We start from the raw sequence: 19,405 nt of genomic DNA, 5'->3' as shown, positions 1-19,405 counted from the left end.
GGACACGCCCTGGAACTACCACTCCCATGATGCCCCGCGATTGTGACCCGGGGCCACCCTGCTCGCGGGAGCGCGGTGGCCTGTGGGAAGTGTAGTCTCTTCAGCCCGGCGCGGTTGCCAGGGCAACGGTACCCTGGGGCCGGACGGCCTGGCGGGAGTGTGGCGCCGGGTTCCACCGGTAAACCGGCGTGGAAGTAGGTCTGCGGGGCTGGGCGGACGGCGACGGGTGGGCGCCCGGCTGGCGAGGGGGGCTGCGAGGAGATGGGGTGCGATCCGCGACTGGGCTGGGCCTGCGGCGGGAGGGTGGCCCCGCGCGCGGCTGCCCTGGGTCCCGAGCCCCGAGCGGGGTCCGGTGCGGATGGCCGCGAGGCCTGGAAGAGCGGATAGGCCGAGGCGTCGGTGTTTCCAAGTTTAGTTAATTTGCTGTCAGCAACTTTACCAGGCACGTTCACGTGCCGTGCCAGTCGCACCGGCCTGGGCGGTCCACCCCGGCGTTCACCCCCGGCAGCTGCTGACCAGCGGCTTTCCTCCGGCGAGCGCGGGCCTCGGGCGGCACTTGTTCCTGGTGCCGAGGAGTGTTCACTCTGCATGGGCCACGGGCCGGCCTTCGCTTGCTCATGAAAGGGCATTTGGCTTCTTCCCACTTTCTCTCTCTTGCAAATAATTCTTATGACCATTTAATTGCATGGGAGTGGAACTGCAGGATCTTATGGTGACTCCATGTTTAACCCCCCAGAGGAAATGCCAAACTTTTCCAAAGTGATGGCTGCACCGTTTTATAACCCACCACCACCACCACCAGACTATGAAGATTCAGGTTTCTTTACAGCCTCATCAGCATTTCTTATTGGTTCTGTCTCTGTATATAGCCCCCCACTCCAGTACTGGAGATTGAACCCAAAGGCGCTTCACCCCTGAGGTACATCCTCAGCCCTTTTAAAATTATTTATTTTGAGACAGGGTCTCCCTAAGCTGCTTAGGGCTTCCCTAAGCTGCTTAGGGCTTCCCTAAGCTGCTTAGGGCCTCCCTAAGCTGCTTAGGGCCTCGCTAAATTGCTGAGGGTGGCCTGGAACTTGCGATTCTCCTGCCTCAGCCTCCGAAGTTGTTGGGTTTATAGGCATGTGCCACCACACCCGGCTCCCCTTTTAATTTTTTTGAAGCAGGGTGTCCTTAGTTTTCCCAGACTGTTTTTTTTTTTTTTTCCTGGAACTGGGGATTGAGCCCAGGGATGTTTTGCTACTGAGCTATACCCCCAATCCTTTTTATTTTGAGACAGGATCTCACTAAGTCACCAAGGCTGATCTCAAACTTGCAATCCTCCTGTCTTGTCCTCCTGAATCACTGGGATTACAGGCATGTGCCATCATGCTTGGCATCTTGAACAAAATCTTAAGGGCTGGATTAAACACTTTTTTGCTACATATAAAATGCTTGTGCATATTATTTAAAGGTGTAGAAGATATGAGCGTGCTGGATTTAGCAAACAAAAATACAGGGCACACACTTAAATTCCAATTTCAGATAATATTTAGTATAAAAATATTTGGGTCTTTTTTCCCCTAGTGTTGGGGATAAAACTCAAGTTCTTGGCAAAGGTAGGAATGTACTCTACCATTAAGCTACATTCCCAGAATTATTTTTTTTTAATTAACTACACATGACATTACAATGATCTTGGCTTTCATACATTTGAAACAATTGGACTATAATTTCTCATTTTTCTGATTGTACAGATTGCAGAATCACACTGGTCATAGAGTCACCTATATACATACAGCAGTCATAATGTCTATTCTATTCTGCTGCCATTATTATTTTTTTTTTATTTTAAGACAGAATCTTATTGAGTTGACTGGGTTAGACTTGAACTTGAGATGGTCCTTCCTCAACCTTCAGAGTTGCTGAGATTATAGGTATATGTCACCATAAGAATGGCTATGTCATTCTTTATATATATTATTTATATATTATAAAAAAAAAATATATATATATATATATATATATATATAATTTTTTTTAGTTTTAGGTGGACACAATATCTTTATTTTATTTTTATGTGGTGCTGAGAATTGAACCCAGTGCCTCACACATGCTAGGCGAGCGCGCTACCACTTGAGCCACATCCCCAGCCCTATGTCATTCTTTTTAAAAAAATATTAATTACTTGAAATTCCACTTTAACTAGGTGTCCAGTATTTAATCTGGCAATCACACTAAGATCAATTTCTAAGTAGACAGGCATGGGAGAAAAGACCTCTTCAGGTGTCAAGGTGAATCAAGAAACATTTTTTAGTGAAAGTTAACACCACATGTCCTTGTGAAGTGTCCCTGTGGCTAGGAGGCGTGCTCCTGTGCCTCGTCTCTCTTTGCCTCCTGTATTCCGTGGTCTGTGTGCTATTTACTGGGCCTCACCAGTTCTCTGTGGATGGGTTTGGGTTTGGTGAATGCAAACACTGTGGCCAGAGTCTCCTTGAATGGGCATCTCTGTGCTGGGAGAGCACCACTGTAGGTACGTTCCCATGTGTGGACTTGGCAGGTCCCAGCGCCCATGTGCTTTTCATTTTGATTGCTGTTGCAAAGTTCTTTACTAACGGGGCAGCAGATACATACGGCTATGGTTTGATGTGGTTCAAGTGGGTACCCCAGTGGTTCATGTGTTGAAATTTAATCTCCATTGTGAGGTATTTTGAATATTGAGACTTAGTCTCCAACTATGATGTTCAGAGGTAGTTAGGATTAGATACAGTCATCAAAGAGGAGCCCCCATGGTTGAAAACTGGTGGGCTTGAAGAGGAGACTAAAGGGACTGCAGAGCAGTGGGTGGTGCATTCATCTGTTTTCTGTTGCTATAACAAAATACCTGAGCCTGGATAATCTGTAGAGGAAAGAAATTTATTTAGCTCACAGTTCAGGGGCTGGGAATCCAAGGCTGGGCAGCTGCCTGTATGAGGGCCTGTGGTACTTTTTAAGAAGGTACAAAACAGAAGAGAATGAGTACATGGAGAAGAGACAAAGCATGAGGGGTAGGGCTCTTTCTGTCACCACCCACGTCCAAGGGGATGAACCTAGTCCTGCCTGAGCAGCATGAATGTGTGCGTGTGTGCGTGCGTGCGTGCGTGCGTGCGTGTGTGGTGCTGGGGATGGAACTAGCGCCCTTCACATGCCAGGCAAGCGCTGTAGCACGGAGCTGCACCCAGCCCACATTAATCCCTCTCGCTGACCTATTCCCCTGCTCCCAATGCCACCACAGTGGGGTACAATTTCAACTTAGTTTCGTGGGGAACAGACCATACCCAGTCCTCAGCAGGCGGTGTGCTCTGTGGCCAGGGGGGAGCCCTGGACACACGATACAAACGGGAGGTGTTCTTACAAGCCGTGGTCTGTCTTTCCTCCTAGAATGGCTTTCTTACGAAAAACCAGCCCACCTGCTCACGGTGTTTTTAGTGACATCTCCTTAGAAGATTCAAGGACGGAAGACCTCAGAAACTTGAAAGTCAGTAGAAGTTTTACCCAAGCAGCCTCCGGTCAAAGCAGATTTCTAAAAAGAAACCAAACTATCGGTGAGAAGCACTTAAACCTGCAAGACAATGCTGTCCTGGGCAGTGGGGCCTGGCTGACCCTGGGCAGACCCCTCGCCACCGCCTCCAAGATCCGAGCCAGCGCCGCGCTCATGAAGCTGGCCCAGCTGGAAACCAAGATCCGGAGTCGGCAGAGCGCGCCCACGAGCTGGTCTGACACGGAGTCTGACTCGCGGCTCCTGGAGGACGGTCTTGCCGGGAGCGTGGACAGATTCGCCCCGGGAGCCACCTCGGGCCCTGCCTCGCCGCACACCCACAGAACTTTCCAGAAACAAGCCCGTGAAGCCCCCCTTCCCAAGAGCAGTGTGCAGAGTGGGCAGGCCAGTAGGTTCCTGAAGAAGAAACAGCCACCTGTGGGTAGCGCAGCCCCCGAGGCCCACGCTGGGAAGGAGAGGAATCTTCAAACACCCAGACAGAAAGAACCTGCTAGAAAATTTGATGCCCCAGACAGCGATGAAGAGGAAATGAAAGAATTGCTAGGAAGCTTGATGGAATCTTCTAGAGAAAAAGAAACAAGTCTAAATCAGAGGTTCACCAGCACTACCGTCAGTGAGAAGGAGCGCGTGAAACCATGGGCGGTGAGGTTTTCATTTGTTTGTTTGAGTCCCATCTTTATCACTGCCACCATGATGTCATAGCATGACTTTTATAGTGATGTCACCAGAAACTATTTGAGAGAAGAGCTTGATGAGAAAGGGTAGGGTGTGGGCCAATTGCAAGTATCTGTTGAGGGTCTGCGTGGTACGGGGTGGCGCTTGGGACACTTTGCGCTGTGTTCGCGACACAGAATCTGTGCCTGGTGTACACCACAGCACTTTGGGTTATTTGGTTTTGTTTTGGAGACATCTTGCTGTGTTGCCCAGCTGGCCTTGAACTCCTGGGCTCAGGCGGTTGTCCTGCCTCAGCCTCCCGGGTGCTTGGGTCCGCAGGTGTGTGCTGCTGTGCTCCAGACGGCTTTCACTCTGTGCCCCTCATCAAACAGCAGCAGTAACCAGTTCTCTGAGGACGTGGAGGAAATCAAACTCCGTTTCTCCTCCTGGCCTCCCACGGCACAGACTGCCTCGCTCTCTTTCTCTTTTTTTGCATTTCTGGGGTTGGAGCCAGGGCCTCAGGCATGCTCAGCACGTGCAGTACCACTGAGCTGCACCCAGCCCTGGGTCGCTTCTGTGACCCCCGAGGGGTGTGGAGGCTGCTGTGTGCCAGCCGCCAGGCAGCCCCTCTGCAGCAGACCCCGGGGCTGTCCTCTGGTTCCGTTCAGTTTTACCTGGAGGTTGCGGCAGGTTGCACAGGTTGGGGGGCTCTGCACCCCAGACTGTCTCCCACTTCAGACATCGGTGACAATTTTGTGCCTCTAGAACTTCCACAAATTTGGGTTCCCAGAGCCCCTTCTTTGTGCTTAACTTGCTACAGTGGCTCACAGAACTCGGGAAAACACATTATTGGTTTATTATAAAGAATATTTTCTTTCCCCCTCTCTTTCCCTTCCTCCCTCCCTTCCTTCAGTGCTGGGGATGGACCCCAGGGCCTTGCACAAGGCAAGTGCTCTACCACTGAGCCACATCTCCTGCAAAGGGTATTTTAAAGGATACAAATAAACAGATCCCCAGGGTGAGGTCGGGAAGGGTCCTGAAGGTGGAGTTGGGGTGCCTGTGGACGAGTTCTTGCTCAGCTTCCTGTTGGCCTCCATGTGTTCAGCTTTCGTCAAGTTCTCTGCGTCCTGTCCTTTGGGGTTTTATGGAGATTTTATTGCACAAGCATGATTGAAACATGGACAACTGCGCAGAAACCTGAGTAGACAAAAAGATTAGATCTAAAGCTAAAAGACTGGGTGGGAGCTAGGCGTGGCACACACCTGTAATCCCAGCTACTCAGGAGGCTGAGGCAGGAGGATCACAAGTTTGAGGCCAGCCTCGGCAATTTATTGAGACCCTAAGCAACTTAGTGAGATCCTGTCTCAAAAACTAAAAAGGGCTGGGGATGTAGCTCAGGGTGCAGTGCCCCGAGCTCATCCCTGGCACCGAGGGGGAGAATTCCACTGTAGAGGGGGACCAGTTTCTTTACCCTTGTGTCTGTTGAATGACTCCTGGGTTGTTTCCGGCTTTGGGCTGTCGTGAACGGTACTGCTGTGAACATGTGAATGGCCGTGTCTGAGTCCCTGTTTCCACCGGCACACCTAGGAGGGGATTGCTGGGCCATACGGTAATTCTGTTTAAATATTTTTGAGGACCTGCCAGACGGCAGCCGCTGCACCATCTTAGCCCCCATTGGCCCTGTGTGGGTGTCGGCATTCCTTCAGGTCTTGGCCAACATTTGTTATTTCCTTTTTAATTACCACGGCGGGTGGTGAGATGTGGTAGAAAGGTGTTCTTTAGCGGGGAGGATCTGCACGCTGGTTTTGGTGCTTTTGGCATCCTGGGCTGTCAGAGACTACCTACTCTTGGGGCTGGAAGAACCTTAGTTTAGAAAATGTGTGCGCTGGATATGGTGGCACATGCCTGTAGTCCCAGCTACTGGGGAGTTCAAGGCCAGCCTGGCAACACAGTGAGACCCTGTCCCAAAATTAAAAAAAAAAAATAAAATAAAAAAAGAGAAGAGTAATTAACAGTATGTATTTGAAAGCGAAGTGACCTTTTTGATTGCCTGTGGCACATTCTCTAATCCCCACGTTACCTCATCTCAATGTGCCTTGACTGGGCTGTGAGGAGAGCGGGGAGGGCGCAGAGGTCATGGCTGAATTGCTGAAGTCCTGGTGTCGCGCTTCCCACCAGCTCACCCTTGTGGCATAGAAGGAGTTAATTTATCAGAGTTTGCTAATTTCTTGTCTTTTCTTTCACCAAAGTAGGGTCAGATCCCTGCCCCGCCCCGAGCCCCTCTGTCCAGGGCGGAGCTCTCCAGCTCAGGGCCTTCCCAGACCCTGGGCCTGTCCAGCACGCGGTCAGCGCGCCGGGGGTCAGCGCGCCGGGCCCTCCGCAGTACTCGGTCGGGAACCTGCTGCCCGCAGACTCCGGCGGCTCGCGACACAGCCTCCCGCGACACAGCCTCCCGCGACTCCTCGATTTCCATCCCCGACAACGCCGCCGCGGTTTCAAGATCAAAGTCTTCAGCGATGGGTCACATCCAGCTCGCGTCTTCCTCCGGGAGGAGCGGGAGGAGCGAGCCTGGGCCCGGGGAAGCCTCCGATGACAGCCTGAACGGTAACCCCTAACCCCGGCTCTACGAGCCCCCCACCCCCGGCAGGGCGGGGCCAGGGCCGCCCACCGCAGCTTTCCGGCTCCTCCCCGCTTGAACCAAGTCTGTTTAAACAACCCTCCGAGCCCAGCCTGGTCTGTCGGGCAGCTGGGTCGGAATAGCAGACTGTGTGACCGAGCAACAAGAGGTCGCACGTGAGGGTTCAGGGTCCCAGCCTGGACCGGCTCAGCGCGAGGGGCGCCTCGGGGTGTAGGGATGGCCCCTTCTTGCTGGGCCCTCACGTGGTGGGCAGAGCCAGTTCTCTGGTCTCTTCTTGCCCTTTTAAGGACACCAATCCCACTTTGGGGGTTCTTTTCTCCTGACCTCCTCCAAACCCCATTACCTGCCAAGGATCTCACCTCCAAAGACACCTGGCCCCTCAATACCCCTTAGACTTCGCAGGTCAGAAATATTTATTTAGGAAAAAATTGACCTCTATACTGAATATGCAGCCACTTTTCCCCCCTTGTCCTTATACAGTAGATCATAACAACTGTTTACAGGGCATCCACAGTGTGTTAGCATTCCCAGTGCTTTGGAGACAATTTAAAGTATACGGGAGCATGTGTTTGAGTTCTGTGCAAATACTGGGCCCTTTTCTATAAGGGACTTGATCAGCCAGATTTTGGTTTCCACAGGAGTCCTGGAGCCAGTCTCCACAGCTTCTGAGGGACAGCTGGACCATTGCAGTAGAGCTCAAGTCTTCAGCAGAGATTTAGAGGGTGCACAGATGTCCAGCCCTTCCCATCCCAATAACCCTGCCCAATTATGAAGCAGTAACTTGGGGGGACCCTTCTAGAGGCACAAACATCGAAAAGGCAGCTCAGTTCTTTTGTCACTGAGCTCCGGCCCTCCAGCCCTTTGTATGTTTTTGAGACAGGGTCTTGCTGAGGCTGGACTCAAACCTGGATCCTCCTGCCTCAGCCTCCCAAGTCACTGGGATTACAGACATGTACCCCTGCCTCCTTTTTAAATTCAGAAAAGAAAACAAATTTCTAAGTAGTCAAAGTAAACATTTTTGACATTATTCAACATTATTCAACATTATTTTTAATACTTAAGAGCAGAAGAGGAGGAAAAAAGCTTTGAAGTCAACATTTATTTTTTCCCTCTGAGATGCTTTATCACCAAATCAAAGTTAAGTAATTGTCTCATAAGTGCCCGATGTGTGGCAGAGGGTGCCAGGTGTCATGTTGGCAAGGACAGAACAAACAAGCAAACATATTCCCTGCCCTCCAGGGACCAGCACGGCCATAAGTGGAGTCAGTCCAAGACTAATGGGCAAGTCAGGCCTGTGCTTCCAGCCATCTAGGAGGCTGAGGCAGGAGGTTGAGGCAGGAGGCTGGCTTGAGTCTGGGAGTTCAAGGCCAGCCAGGGCAACTTAGTAGGGCCTGTCTCAAAAAATAAATAAATAAATAAATAAGTGGTGGGTAAGTTAAAGTCCCACGACTCGGCAAGCAAAGATCTGCTAGGGTGAGTGGTGAAGCATCCCCAACAAGGGTCTGTCCCTTCCAAGTGGCCCTGCCCAGCCACAGAAAAGCAGGTATGTTCAAGGCTGTGTGTCTTAGTTTTCTTCTGCTATAATAGAGGATCACAGACTGGGTAATTTATAGAGAATGGGGGTTCATCTGGCTTATGGTTCTGGAGGCTGGACGTCCAAGATGCAGGGGCTGCCTGGTGTCTTGCTGCTTCTTTCTGCAGCATCCCAAGGTGGAAGGCCAAGGGAGGCTGAGAGCCAGCAAGCAAGAGGGGGTGGCAGCCGTGGTGCACACATATAACCCCAGCCACTTGGAAGGCTGAGGCAGGAGGATTGAGAGTTTGAGGCCAGCCTCAGCAACTTAGGCCCTGTCTCAAAAATTTTAAAAAAGGGCTGAGGATATAGCTCAGTGGTAAGTGCCCCTAGGCTCAATCCCCAGGACCAAAAAAATAAAAAGAGGGTCGGAACTCACTTTTATAATGAACCTACTCCTGAGCTACAGACATTGATAAGGCAGAGTCGCTAGGACCTGATTGCATCTTGAGTACCAGCTCCCAACACTGCTGCATTGGGCATTAGGCACCAACACAGGGTCTTGGGGACACGTTCACTGAGGCATCATGGATGTGAGGAAACTCCCTGGAGCCCCTGCAGGGCCCCTCCTGCCAGATGCCACTTGGCATATACGTTCCTGACTCTGATCCTTAGTCGTACACATGAGGAATCCAGCACGAGGGGCTGGGTAGTAAGTGGGGTCCTCAGCTTGTCCCATGTCACCTTCACAGATGAGAAGGTGGGCCTAAGCTGGTGGAGAGAGCCAGCACTGATACCAGGCCCTGGCTTCCTACCTCCTGCCATCTGTCATTCTGCTCTTTCCCTTTGGGGGCAGTCTCCCCTGGTGGCCAAGTGTCTCCTTCTGTCCTTTAGCTGCAGCCTTGAGGGGCATAGTGGGGGACGGTGAGTCCACATTTGGAGTCCAGCATGCCAGGGGTGGATGACCAGCCTCCCCTCCAGCAAGCTGTGCCATCTCAGGCTATTTGGGCCTCGGTCTCCTCGTCTGTAAAACGGGGCATCAGTGAAATGGTCCACGAGAAGCCCCTCGGCTGGTGCTGCCTCACAGCGGTGCCTGTGAGAGTCGGCTTTGGTGACCATATGGACACCCAGTGCCACTGCTGTCCCAGAGTGCAAGTCTCAGACACCCGATGCTGCCTTTGCCCCTGACCACCAGGAGGTCTTAGTTCACAGGCTTTGTCTCCTAAAACATGGTGGCGCAGGTCTTTGTACCCACCTGAGCGGCGTTGCTGGGGGAGTCAGGAGGGGTTGCCACCCCTGGGCTGGAGCCAGGGCCTTTGCCCGGGGCTGTGGCCAAGCCCTTGCCCTCTGCGTCTCCCTGGGCCTTTCACTGGCTGTCAGGTGAGAACTTAGGCACTTCAGGCCACATCTCACCTGGGCCTGAGGGCCCCTCCCTCCACTGCCAGGCTGCCCCTTGCTGTCCAGCCCTCACACCATGGCATTTTTGTCACCAGTTCCCTGAGGTGCCTCATGTCATCTGCTCTGTCTAGACCGGGGGCTTGGAAGCCCGTTGTCTGTTTCTATAGACAAAAGTTTATCAGAACGATCCATGCCCTTAGGTGACACATAATCTGTGACTGCTTTCACACTCGTCTGGCTGAGTAGAGTTGTCCCTTGGTACCTGCAGAGGGTTGCTTCAGGACCCTACAGATATTCCAGTCCCTTCTGTCAGAAGGGTGGGAGGAACCTCTGCACATCCTGAACACTAAGCCACCTCGGGAGGACTTGGTCCTAGATACAGTGTAAATGCTATGCAAATACTTGATACAGTGCATTGTTTTCTTTTTTTTTTTTTTTGTGGGGGGGTGTCAGGGATTGAACCCAGGGGCGCTTAGCCACTGAGCCAGGTTTTAATTTTTCTGTTGTAGTTGTGGATGGACAGAATGTCTTTATTTTGTTTGTTTATTTTTAAGTGGTGCTGAGGATTGACCCCAGGGCCTCACACATGCTAGGCAAGTGCTCTGCCACTCAGCCCCAGCCTCAGCCCCAGCACCCTTTCTATTTTTTATTTGGAGACAGGGTCTTGCTGAATTGCTTAGGGCTTTGCTAAGTTGCTGAGGCTGGCTTTGAACTCGCGATCCTCCTGCCTCAGCCTTCTGAGCCTCTGGGTTACAGGTGTGGGCCACTGCACCCAGCAACTGTATTGTTTTAGGATTAATAACAAGAAAAAAGTACATGTGTGGGATAAATGCATCCCCCAGATACGTTTGATCTGACTTCCGTGGAGTCCAAGCTGCAGAATCCACAGATGCAGAGGGCCAACTGCAGTCACAGGTGTGCCCCCAAACTGGAAGTATTTCCCCTGTAACCCCTTAGAGAAAAGCTGCTGACCCTGTGCTGCGAATCGAGGTCAGGGACTGAATGTCCTCATGTCTTCCTAAGCATTTGTGGAGTAAACGAAGGAGTCAACGCTGCCTGACTAATTTTTAAATTACAGATTTTAGAATCAATATTTTATCCCTTGATGATCTGTCTCCGGCCGTCAGTGAGAGATCAGACTTGGAACAGAAAGTAAGTACATTGGAGTCATTTTATTTTATTTTTTTAGTTTTTTGTGGTGCTGGGGAGGGAACCCAGGGCCTCAGGATTGCTCGATGATTGCTCTACCACTGAGCCACAGCCCCCGGCCACGGGTCCTTCTAGATTGTAGAAAGGCTGGAAGGTTTTATTTAGGCCAGTGGTCCTGCGTGCGGCACGTTGGCACACCTGGGGACACTTTGGTGGTTAGGATTGGGGAGCGGGGGGTGGATGCTGGGATGTACTCAGAGTCTTGGAGAGCACAGGATGGTTCTCGCTAGAGAACATTCTGGCCCCAGGTGACAGGTTGTTGCAGTCCGGGGACTCTGGTGTTGGCGGTAACAAGCCCAGCAGGTGAGCAGGTGATCACAGCCACCCCCTTCAGAGCACCCAGAGTCACATCCAGGCTGAGGCAGCCACGTGTGTCCTGGTCGTGGTGACTTCCGTGTAACCACCTGCACATCTCCATAATACATAGGATGCCACTTAACGTTTCACATGTGTGCCGCCTGAACATGTCCCACGTCATGAGGGTTGTGACTCTCACCCTTTAGAAAACCCTGCGCTAAACATCTCTGGGGTCCTGGGGTGGGGTGCACTCCATGGTCGTGCTCAGCACGCCGAGGCCCTGGGTTCCATCCTCCGCATCCCCTGGGCAAGGGTTCCATCCTCGACACCCCCCCCAACTCCAGGGGGACCAGTGTACCCTCCCAGGGGGATGGCTGAGGTGTCCTGCTCACGCAAATGTGGTATCCTTAGAACACTCATTTTCCAGTGACTTCTGCCATCCTTCGTTTTAGGAAGGAGCCACTCAGAGGGTGAGAACGCCAGGCAGGAGCCGCCCCGACAAGACACCTGCTGGACTGGACGCACCGAGCCATGCCCTGCCCAGGAGCTCAGCATTTCAGGGAAAGGCCACCTCTGTGGTTGGGGACGAGGGCCTCTCCACTGAAAGTGAGGTCTCAGAGCGTCTGAGTGCCAGCCTGGCCTCTGCCGCCCAGCAGGACAGTGTGTCCAGCGCGAAGCCATCATCTGAGACGCCCACAGAGGACAGCGTGGGCTCGGCTTATTCGGAAGATTTTGAAAGCCTGCCGAGTCCCCTGGCCTCCGAGCCAACGGCTCCTTCCGAGGCAGCTCTGGACGGAACACTGGCCACCGTGTCGGAATGCTCGAGGAGTCTGAGGACAGAGCCCCCCAAACCACCCAGGGCTAGGAAGAAGGGCGGCCGGGGCGTGGAGAGGGTCACCGTGAGGGAAACGGCCGTGCAGACCCTGGATCCGGCCTTCACCTACCAGTGGACCAAGGGTGAGTGTGGCGGCCTTTGGGGACCTGGGTGGCCAGGACAGGTGCTGGGGAGTGATCTCTGGCTTCCCGGGAAGCACGTGGAGAGCCGGGGTTGCTGGGATCTGGCTCTTGTCATTAGCCAGCTTCCAGGGGGGGCTTGGCACTCGCTCCTCTTTCCTAGATGAGGGGCAGCTGCCCTGGGTGTTTCCAGTGTCTCCCCAGCTCTGAGGCGTACAGGAAAGTTCCAGAACCAGACACCACGCAGCCCTTCCTAACTAGGCAGTTCTGACACTAGAGGCAGTTCTGGTGCTGGGACTGGGGGACACAGTGCTCTGGGCATGGGCTGGGCGGAGGCCAGGGTGCTGCTCAGCTTCCTCCAGCACCCACGACGCCCTACTCCAGGGAGTGGGGAAGCCCCGGCGAGGAAGGGTGCCCACCAGCCTGTGTCCCTCGAGGATCTGCCTCCAGCCCCGAGGGCCTCCGGGCGCCGGCTCAGGGTTAGCTGCTCTGAACTCCGTGCTGCCAGCTCTCCTCTCGGCTGCACCCTCGTGGCCGGCTCCCTCCTGCTCTCGCCGATTCTACTTTGTCTTTACAATGTCGGGAAGGGACACTGCTCCTCACCCAGTGTGACTTTCTAGGCGCTTCTCTCGTTCCCAGTCTCAGGCTGGGCTCTTCCTGTGGAAAGGCCCCTCCCTTCCTTTTAATATTCTGCTTCCTTTCCTGATCTAGATGACCATTTAGACGGGCTCATCCCTGAGCTGCGCCCCCAGTCCTTCTGGTTTTTTGACAGGGTCTAAGTGGCTGAGGCTGGCCTTGAACTTGCAGTCTTCCTGCCTCAGTCTCCTGAGTCATGAAAACATGTTTTAAACCTGGGATCCGGGACACAGGAACTTTTGTGTCCCCGCCGTGTCCACGAGCCAGTGTCTGATAACAGCCAGTGGGGGGCACCACATGCATTTCTGTCCATATTTGTGGCAATTGAGATGCTACTATGAAGAGTCAGGGGACTGTTTTGCTGGGCTGGGCCTGATGGCGAGAGAGGAGAGGAAAGGCGGTCTCTGGGAAGCTGGCTGGGCAGCGTCCAGGGCACACATTCTTTTTTTTTTTTTTTTTTTTTTTAAATATTTATTTATTTTTAGTTCTCAGTGGACACAACATCTTTGTTGGTATGTGGTGCTGAGTATAGAACCAGGGCCGCACGCATGCCAGGCGAGCGCGCTACCGCTTGAGCCACATCCCCAGCCCCAGGGCACACATTCTTGAGTCACTAGACCACCTGGTGGAAGACAGGCTGGCATGATGGACACCTCCAGCCACTATGAGCTGCAGTGGTCACGCCAACCAGTGGCTCCTTTGTTGAACCACCGAAAAAGGTTTAGGAGAAACTTAAAGAGAAAGATTCTAAAAGCAAGCACGTGGCCATCATGTTCAGAGAGAGGAGGACGGGTGCGTGGGCTACACTTCAGTTCTTACTTGGGGACAAGAAGGTTGCAATCCCAGGCCTCGTCACTCACCTCTTTCCTCTTTGTGCTTGGGACAGCAGCTGGGATGGCGGCCATTGGGCCTGCCCTCGGGAGTTCCTACGTGGACCCAGTGCCCATTGCCAGCCATGTCGTCAGTGCCGATGCCATAGAAGGTAGGAGCCTGGTTGGCGGTGGCGGTCCTTCCTGAGGAGCCTGGTTGGGGTCCTTCCTGGGGAGCGGGCGCATCTCTTGGAAGTGTTTCACTTCTTTAATGCTGGGTTCAAGAATCCATTGGTGGAATTATTTCAGTGGTTAGTAGGATCCCCGATGGCAGCCTGAGGGTGTCTGCAAACCTTCTGTCACCTGCAAAAGGACACCCATGTCCAACAGGCGGCCTAAAGGCAATTCACTGCGCTGGGGTGGGCTCAGGGGAGGAACACTGGCCTAGCATGTGCGTGGCCCTGGGTGCCATCCCCAGTGCCATCAAAACACCCGCCCTCAATAATTCCCCCCAGCTTACCCCTTCTGCCCCAGCAGATGCTTTTATTTGAATTCTGTTTGAGCTTTTTGCACATATTTAGTTTTATCCCCTAAAGACACTGGCCAGTGCTGAGTCACAGCAACAGGACATGGCCTTTGCGTCCTGGGCTGAGACTGAGGAGTCCTTGTGGTCTGGGAAGAGTGCTAGCCACCTGGAGGTGATGAAGGTGCCCCAAAAGCCACCTTCCAGTTCAGACCTGCCACAGCCCTGGGGAAACTTACTGCCTCAGAGATTTTACACACACACACACACACACACACACACGCACGTATATTTTTGGTACAAGGACTGAACCCAGGGGCACTGGACCACTGAGCCACATCCCTAGCCCTTTTGTAAATATTTTATTTAGAGACAGGGTCTCACTGAGTTCTGAGGCTGGCTTTGAGTTTGCTGTCCTCCCGCCCCAGCCTCCCGAGCTGCTGGCGTTCCAGGCGTGGGCCACTGCTCAGCAGTCTTAATACTAAATAAACAGCAGAATTTTTGTTTTTTATCAGATTTAATATTTTTAGTTAAATGTCAGTTTTTTTGTTTTGTGGTGCTGGGGGTGGAACCCAGGGCCTTGTACTTGCTAAGCAAGTGTCCTACCCAAGCTACAAACCCAGCCCCAATTTTTAAAAAAGTATTTTTTAGTTGTCAATGGTCCTTTATTTTACTTATTTATATGCAGGTCTGAGAATTGAACCCAGGGCCTCACACATGCTAGGCAAGTGCTCTACCACTGAGCCCCAGCCCTAGCCTTAGCCCCAATTTTTTAATTTAGAATTTTTATTTATATTTTCAGAAAATGTGTTTTTAGCTAGGCACAGTGGCACACACCTTGGTCCCAGCTACTCAGGAGGCTGAGGCAGGAGCGTCAGGTGAGCACAGGAGTTTGAGCCCAGACTGGGCAACAGTGAGACTAGCTCTTAATATTTTTTTGTCATATTAATGAACTTTAAGTGTGACATCCACACACACATCACAGCGTAACAGAATGGAGGCGGGAGTAGGCAGTGGTCTCTTCAGGAGCAGCCCCACAGTGCCAAGTGTTGGGGCTGCAGGGCTGGGGTCCCTGGAGAGCCGCTGAGTAAGGAGGGGGTGCAGTCCTGACAGCCTACAGCCCTGCCGTGCTGGCGCTCAACGACATGCTGAAGCAGCAGCTGAACCTGACGCAGCAGTTCATCGCCGCCAGCCGCCACCTGCACCTCTCCCTCCTGCGGTCCATGGAAGGGGACTCGTTCCACTACCACTCCCTGGAGGAAGCCAAAGAGGTGACGGCAATGAGACGGGGCGGAGTGGGCGGGGCCAGGGCCCACCACATACCCGTGGGCACCTGTCCCTCAGGTTCTGGTGCGTAGCCCCCTGCTGCAGGGATGTGGTTGGGCTGTCACCTTCTGCCACTGTCACCTCTCCTTGTCCTGTGATGAGCTATGTATTACACAGTGTGGGGGACTGAGCCTGAGTCTTACGGCCAGTCCTAAAGGGGCTGTGTGGCCTCAGACCAAAGGGGACCTGCCCTGTGGGGCCCTGCCCTCTTCCCAGACCCTGAGTGCTGCCCAAGGTGGTTCCTGAAGGCACCGGGCTTCCTCCACAGTCCCTTGGGCTGCAGCTCGAGAGACGCCCTCACCTCCCTTTTTCCTCTTGAAAAGCTTAATTTCCTTCTGATAACCAGAATATATGAGCTCGTTTGATTAAAATTCCATTGGGGGCTGCGGCTGGCTCAGCGGCAGAGCGCTCGCCTGGCACGCGGAGGCCGGGTTGGATCCTCAGCACCGCTTAACAGTAAAATAAAGGCATATGTCCAACTGCCACCAAACAAAATTAAAAAAATAAATAAATAAAATTCTATTGAGGTATTGATTTACTGTCCTCCATAATCTCAAAGGTAACTATTGCCAACGTGATAGACTTCCATTTTTTTCTGTGCAAAGTGTGAAGTATTATTAGTATTTAAAGAAACAGTGTCATCCTGTATGTGCTGTTCTGTTTTTCATTCATTCTATATACAAAATATTTCAGCACATTGTTTCCAAAAAAAAAAATTTTAAAAAGTCATAATGCCACTAACCCTAAAACTGGATTTGCTCTGTATCATGGAAGACCCAGTGTTCAGATCTCCACTTGTCATGTTAAAGTTGCACATTTTATCCCCCTTTTAAGTTCACTTCTTAATCTACTTGTTGGTGCTGGTGGAGCCCAGTGTCTGGTGTGTGCTGAGCGCTTGCTCTGCACTGAAGCCTACACACCAAGATGGTCCCGTGTCTTTTTTCTTAAGCGTCTCTCTAGAGCCTGTTCTTAACCTGAGCAGCAGAATCCCTGCAGGGTGAGAGCAGCTGCTGGGCCTACTCGGGGCAGGACGGGCGTGTCTCCCAAGTGCCCTGTGATGCAGGCAGCCAGCTGGCTGGGGACCCACTCTGAGAAACGCTGCTCTGCAGGCCATCCACCCCCTTGCCGTTATCCATGGAAGGAAACAGGTCATCTGACCTGCGCTCATTCTGGACATTGCTGAGGGCACCCTTGGGGCCCCTTTAACTCACTCTCTGCTGGCCGTGCATTAGCCAGCCCTCATCTGAGGCGACCTGGCCACGTCACCTGTGTCAGTCCGCCACAGCTCCTGCCGACCGTGTCCTAAACGTGGCACCCAGGTCCTCCTCCTTGACTGCTCTGAGGCTGCCCTTCCCTCTCCAGCCCAGAGCCTGCGGCACCTCCCAGTCTGCACAGCGCCCGGCGCTCCTGTGTGCCAGGACCAACCACCTGGCCTCCCCCACCAGCCCTGTTAGACCCTGTTGGGGGTGGGCGCCATGGCCGCGTCTCTTCCCAGCACCCAGCAGCTTCTAGGTGCGTTTTGGGGTGGCAGTGCTGATGGTGTCCCCATCTGTCTCCTACCCAACAGTATATTAGGTGCCACAGGCCCACACCACTCACCATGGAGGACGCCCTGCGGGAGGTGCAGGAGGAGCTGTAAGTACCAGGTGAGGCTTGAGTTGGGAACACACACACACACCAGTTTCCAGGTGACATCCGTGGTGGGGCACAGTGTTGGGGTAAAGGCTCGGGATTCACTGGAGGTGAATCCCTGCTCAGCACGCTGCTGAGGAAATTGCCCGTCAGCATGAGGACATGATGCAGGACAGTGGGGACGCAGCACAGGCCAGGTGCTGGCTTCCTGGTGGGCACAAGGCAGACGGAGCCGATGACGGGACTCCTGTTCACTGACAAGGACACGAGAACAACTCCTCACAAGACGCCAAGGCCCCAGCTCCACCAGGCCTCATCCAGAACACACCCCTCACTCCACCCGCGCTTCTCACTTTCACACGGAGGAGGAGGTCTTTAAAAAAAGGCTTTATTTGAAGGCAAAACAGTAAAATCCACAAGAAATCGTTAACAGCACGAGTTTGTTTTATCCAGAATCAGACACATTTGAACAAGTCACAGCTACGGGAATTCTAGAACAAAATCAGATATTTACCACATGGGGGTGAAAAATTGTGGGGGGAACTCTGCATCTTACTGAAAAGAATTTTTCAAAAGTACTTCTTTACAAATAAATGGCACCGCACCAAGCTGCTGATGGATCCAGGTGTGGGGGATCCAGGCAGCTTCTGGCAGAGGTGACACTCCTCCTGGCCCCACCTCCCTTTGGGGGTGGGCTGGGGGTATGCAAATGAAATGACAGAGTAGAAGGTACCAATTGGGAGGTGGCACTCCACACTCAATCTAAATGGGTCCTCGCACGCAAGTGCTGGTGTTGGGTTCCCCTAAGTGATAACCACAAGCAGAGGGGCTACATGTACAGATGCCCCCAGGGCGTCATCGCTGACCTGAGGACACCTTAGGTCGTTTACTTAGAACCTTTTCTTTCTCCAGATAATAGCAAATGGCTAACATTTGAGGAAGAAAAACCAACATACACAAGTAAAATAACTGAACTAGGGGCCAGGACACCTCAGAGGAGAGGGGTTTAAAATGATCTTATTGGGGACCGTCTTAGATCAATATTTTTTTCTAAACCTAAATCAATCGGAATCAAAATGAAAACCCTGGTGAACTCTGCTAATCCAGGAGGTTTTGCTTTTCCTGTTTTAAACTGAGCAGTGACAGCACCTGGCCTTCGCTTGCCACTACAAGGGCAGTGGGTGGGTGCTGCCCTAGCTGCCCCCTGCTGGTGCCTGGCCTGCCTTCCACACTGCTGCTTGTGGAAGGGGCTTAGGTCTGACTCAGGGAAGACGCGCAGCATCCACTCCGTCAGGCGTGAAGAATTCTCATTCAGGGACTGGAGGGTCTTGGGTTTCTTGCTTCGCTGTGAAGGGAAACGCGCTCACGGCCGTGGTGCTGTGGCACCTCCTCCCGGGGTGTGCAGGTGGCGCCTGAGCCCTTCCCACACCAGTGCATGGCGCTCCTCACTAGGCGCGTGTTAGTCTTCCTTCTCTTCCTTGCGTGCCCCAAACGTGGAGACTGCGTGAGAACCGAGCTGTCACTACGATCTTCCACTGCCAGCAAGCCAGGAAGGTCCCGCCAGCCAGCGCCGCCAGCCACCGGCGCGCTCCCGGCCCTGGGCTCCTACTTACACTCGTCCCTGGCCTTCATGCGGGCGATGAAGGAGTAGCTCTTATTCCGACGGTAGTTCTCGTAGGGGTCGTCCAGGGCCACACCCACGCCCTTGTACTGGTCCCACTTATCCCGGACGTCCCCGCCCTTGATGGGGTCCTGGATCCCCTGCTCTTTCACACCAAGGCCGCCAGAGCCACTCCAGCCTGAGAGAGGGGGACACATGTTCAGAGTCCTCGCAGGAGGCTGCAGGAGGCCTACAGGTGGTGGTGGTGGGGTTGTCAAAAGGGAGGTTGCCTTCGGGGAGGTGAGTGACACAAGAGCAGGCAGTATTTACATGGAACAAGGGGCTAATAAAGAAGACCCAGCACCAGCCCCGCTGGCTGGCCACTTCAGAAGTCCTAGCAGTAATCCCCAACTTCCTGTGACTCCTCTCTCCCCATTCAAAGAGGACAAGAAAACCCCATCACCTCCTAGATCCCCAAGTGGCCAAGGGTTGGGGTCCGAGGACACTTACCCATCTTTACCAGCATCTGATGGCCTTTGTTCTCTTCTCCGAGCCTCGAGTCAGGTATAGGAGGCGCTGAGTTAGAACCCAGACCAGCCGAAGAACTAAAATTAAGACAGGTTACATTTTTCAAAAAATAGACAAATTTATTGGAATGACAAATATTAGAATATACAGTTTGTCGCTCAGGTAACTGCTTGCCAT

General features: G+C 52.9%; 2 protein-coding genes across 9 annotated transcripts in view; one reads left to right on the top strand and one right to left on the bottom strand.

The window, feature by feature from the left end:
- The first annotated feature begins 129 nt into the window (after nucleotides 1–129).
- The window catches only part of C1H19orf44 (chromosome 1 C19orf44 homolog), a 23,368-nt gene continuing 4,092 nt past the window's right edge, over nucleotides 130–19,405 (top strand). For 2 of the 6 annotated variants that reach the window (XM_071601435.1, XM_071601439.1), the window contains exons 1-8: nucleotides 130–194; nucleotides 3,397–4,156; nucleotides 6,421–6,772; nucleotides 10,793–10,866; nucleotides 11,673–12,177; nucleotides 13,697–13,792; nucleotides 15,247–15,413; nucleotides 17,036–17,114. In XM_071601435.1, the coding sequence (XP_071457536.1) occupies nucleotides 3,398–4,156; nucleotides 6,421–6,772; nucleotides 10,793–10,866; nucleotides 11,673–12,177; nucleotides 13,697–13,792; nucleotides 15,247–15,413; nucleotides 17,036–17,107 (2,025 nt within the window). In that variant the 5' untranslated portion in view covers nucleotides 130–194; nucleotide 3,397 and the 3' untranslated portion in view covers nucleotides 17,108–17,114. The other 4 variants (XM_071601432.1, XM_071601420.1, XM_071601424.1 and 1 more) reach the window with 4 other exon arrangements.
- Nucleotides 17,473–19,405, bottom strand: part of Cherp (calcium homeostasis endoplasmic reticulum protein) — a 19,917-nt gene continuing 17,984 nt past the window's right edge. For 2 of the 3 annotated variants that reach the window (XM_027932190.2, XM_027932191.2), the window contains exons 16-18: nucleotides 19,211–19,305; nucleotides 18,714–18,899; nucleotides 17,473–18,600 (exon numbers count right to left, since the gene is read on the bottom strand). In XM_027932190.2, coding sequence (XP_027787991.1) covers nucleotides 18,560–18,600; nucleotides 18,714–18,899; nucleotides 19,211–19,305 — 322 coding nt within the window. In that variant the 3' untranslated portion in view covers nucleotides 17,473–18,559. Of the gene's footprint in view, nucleotides 18,601–18,705; nucleotides 18,900–19,210; nucleotides 19,306–19,405 lie in introns of those variants that run through there. The other variant, XM_071601409.1, reaches the window with a different exon arrangement.

Source organism: Marmota flaviventris, chromosome 1 (assembly GCF_047511675.1).
Source record: "Marmota flaviventris isolate mMarFla1 chromosome 1, mMarFla1.hap1, whole genome shotgun sequence".
NCBI lineage: Eukaryota > Metazoa > Chordata > Mammalia > Rodentia > Sciuridae > Marmota > Marmota flaviventris.
This window is presented reverse-complemented; position numbering and strand designations above follow the sequence as displayed.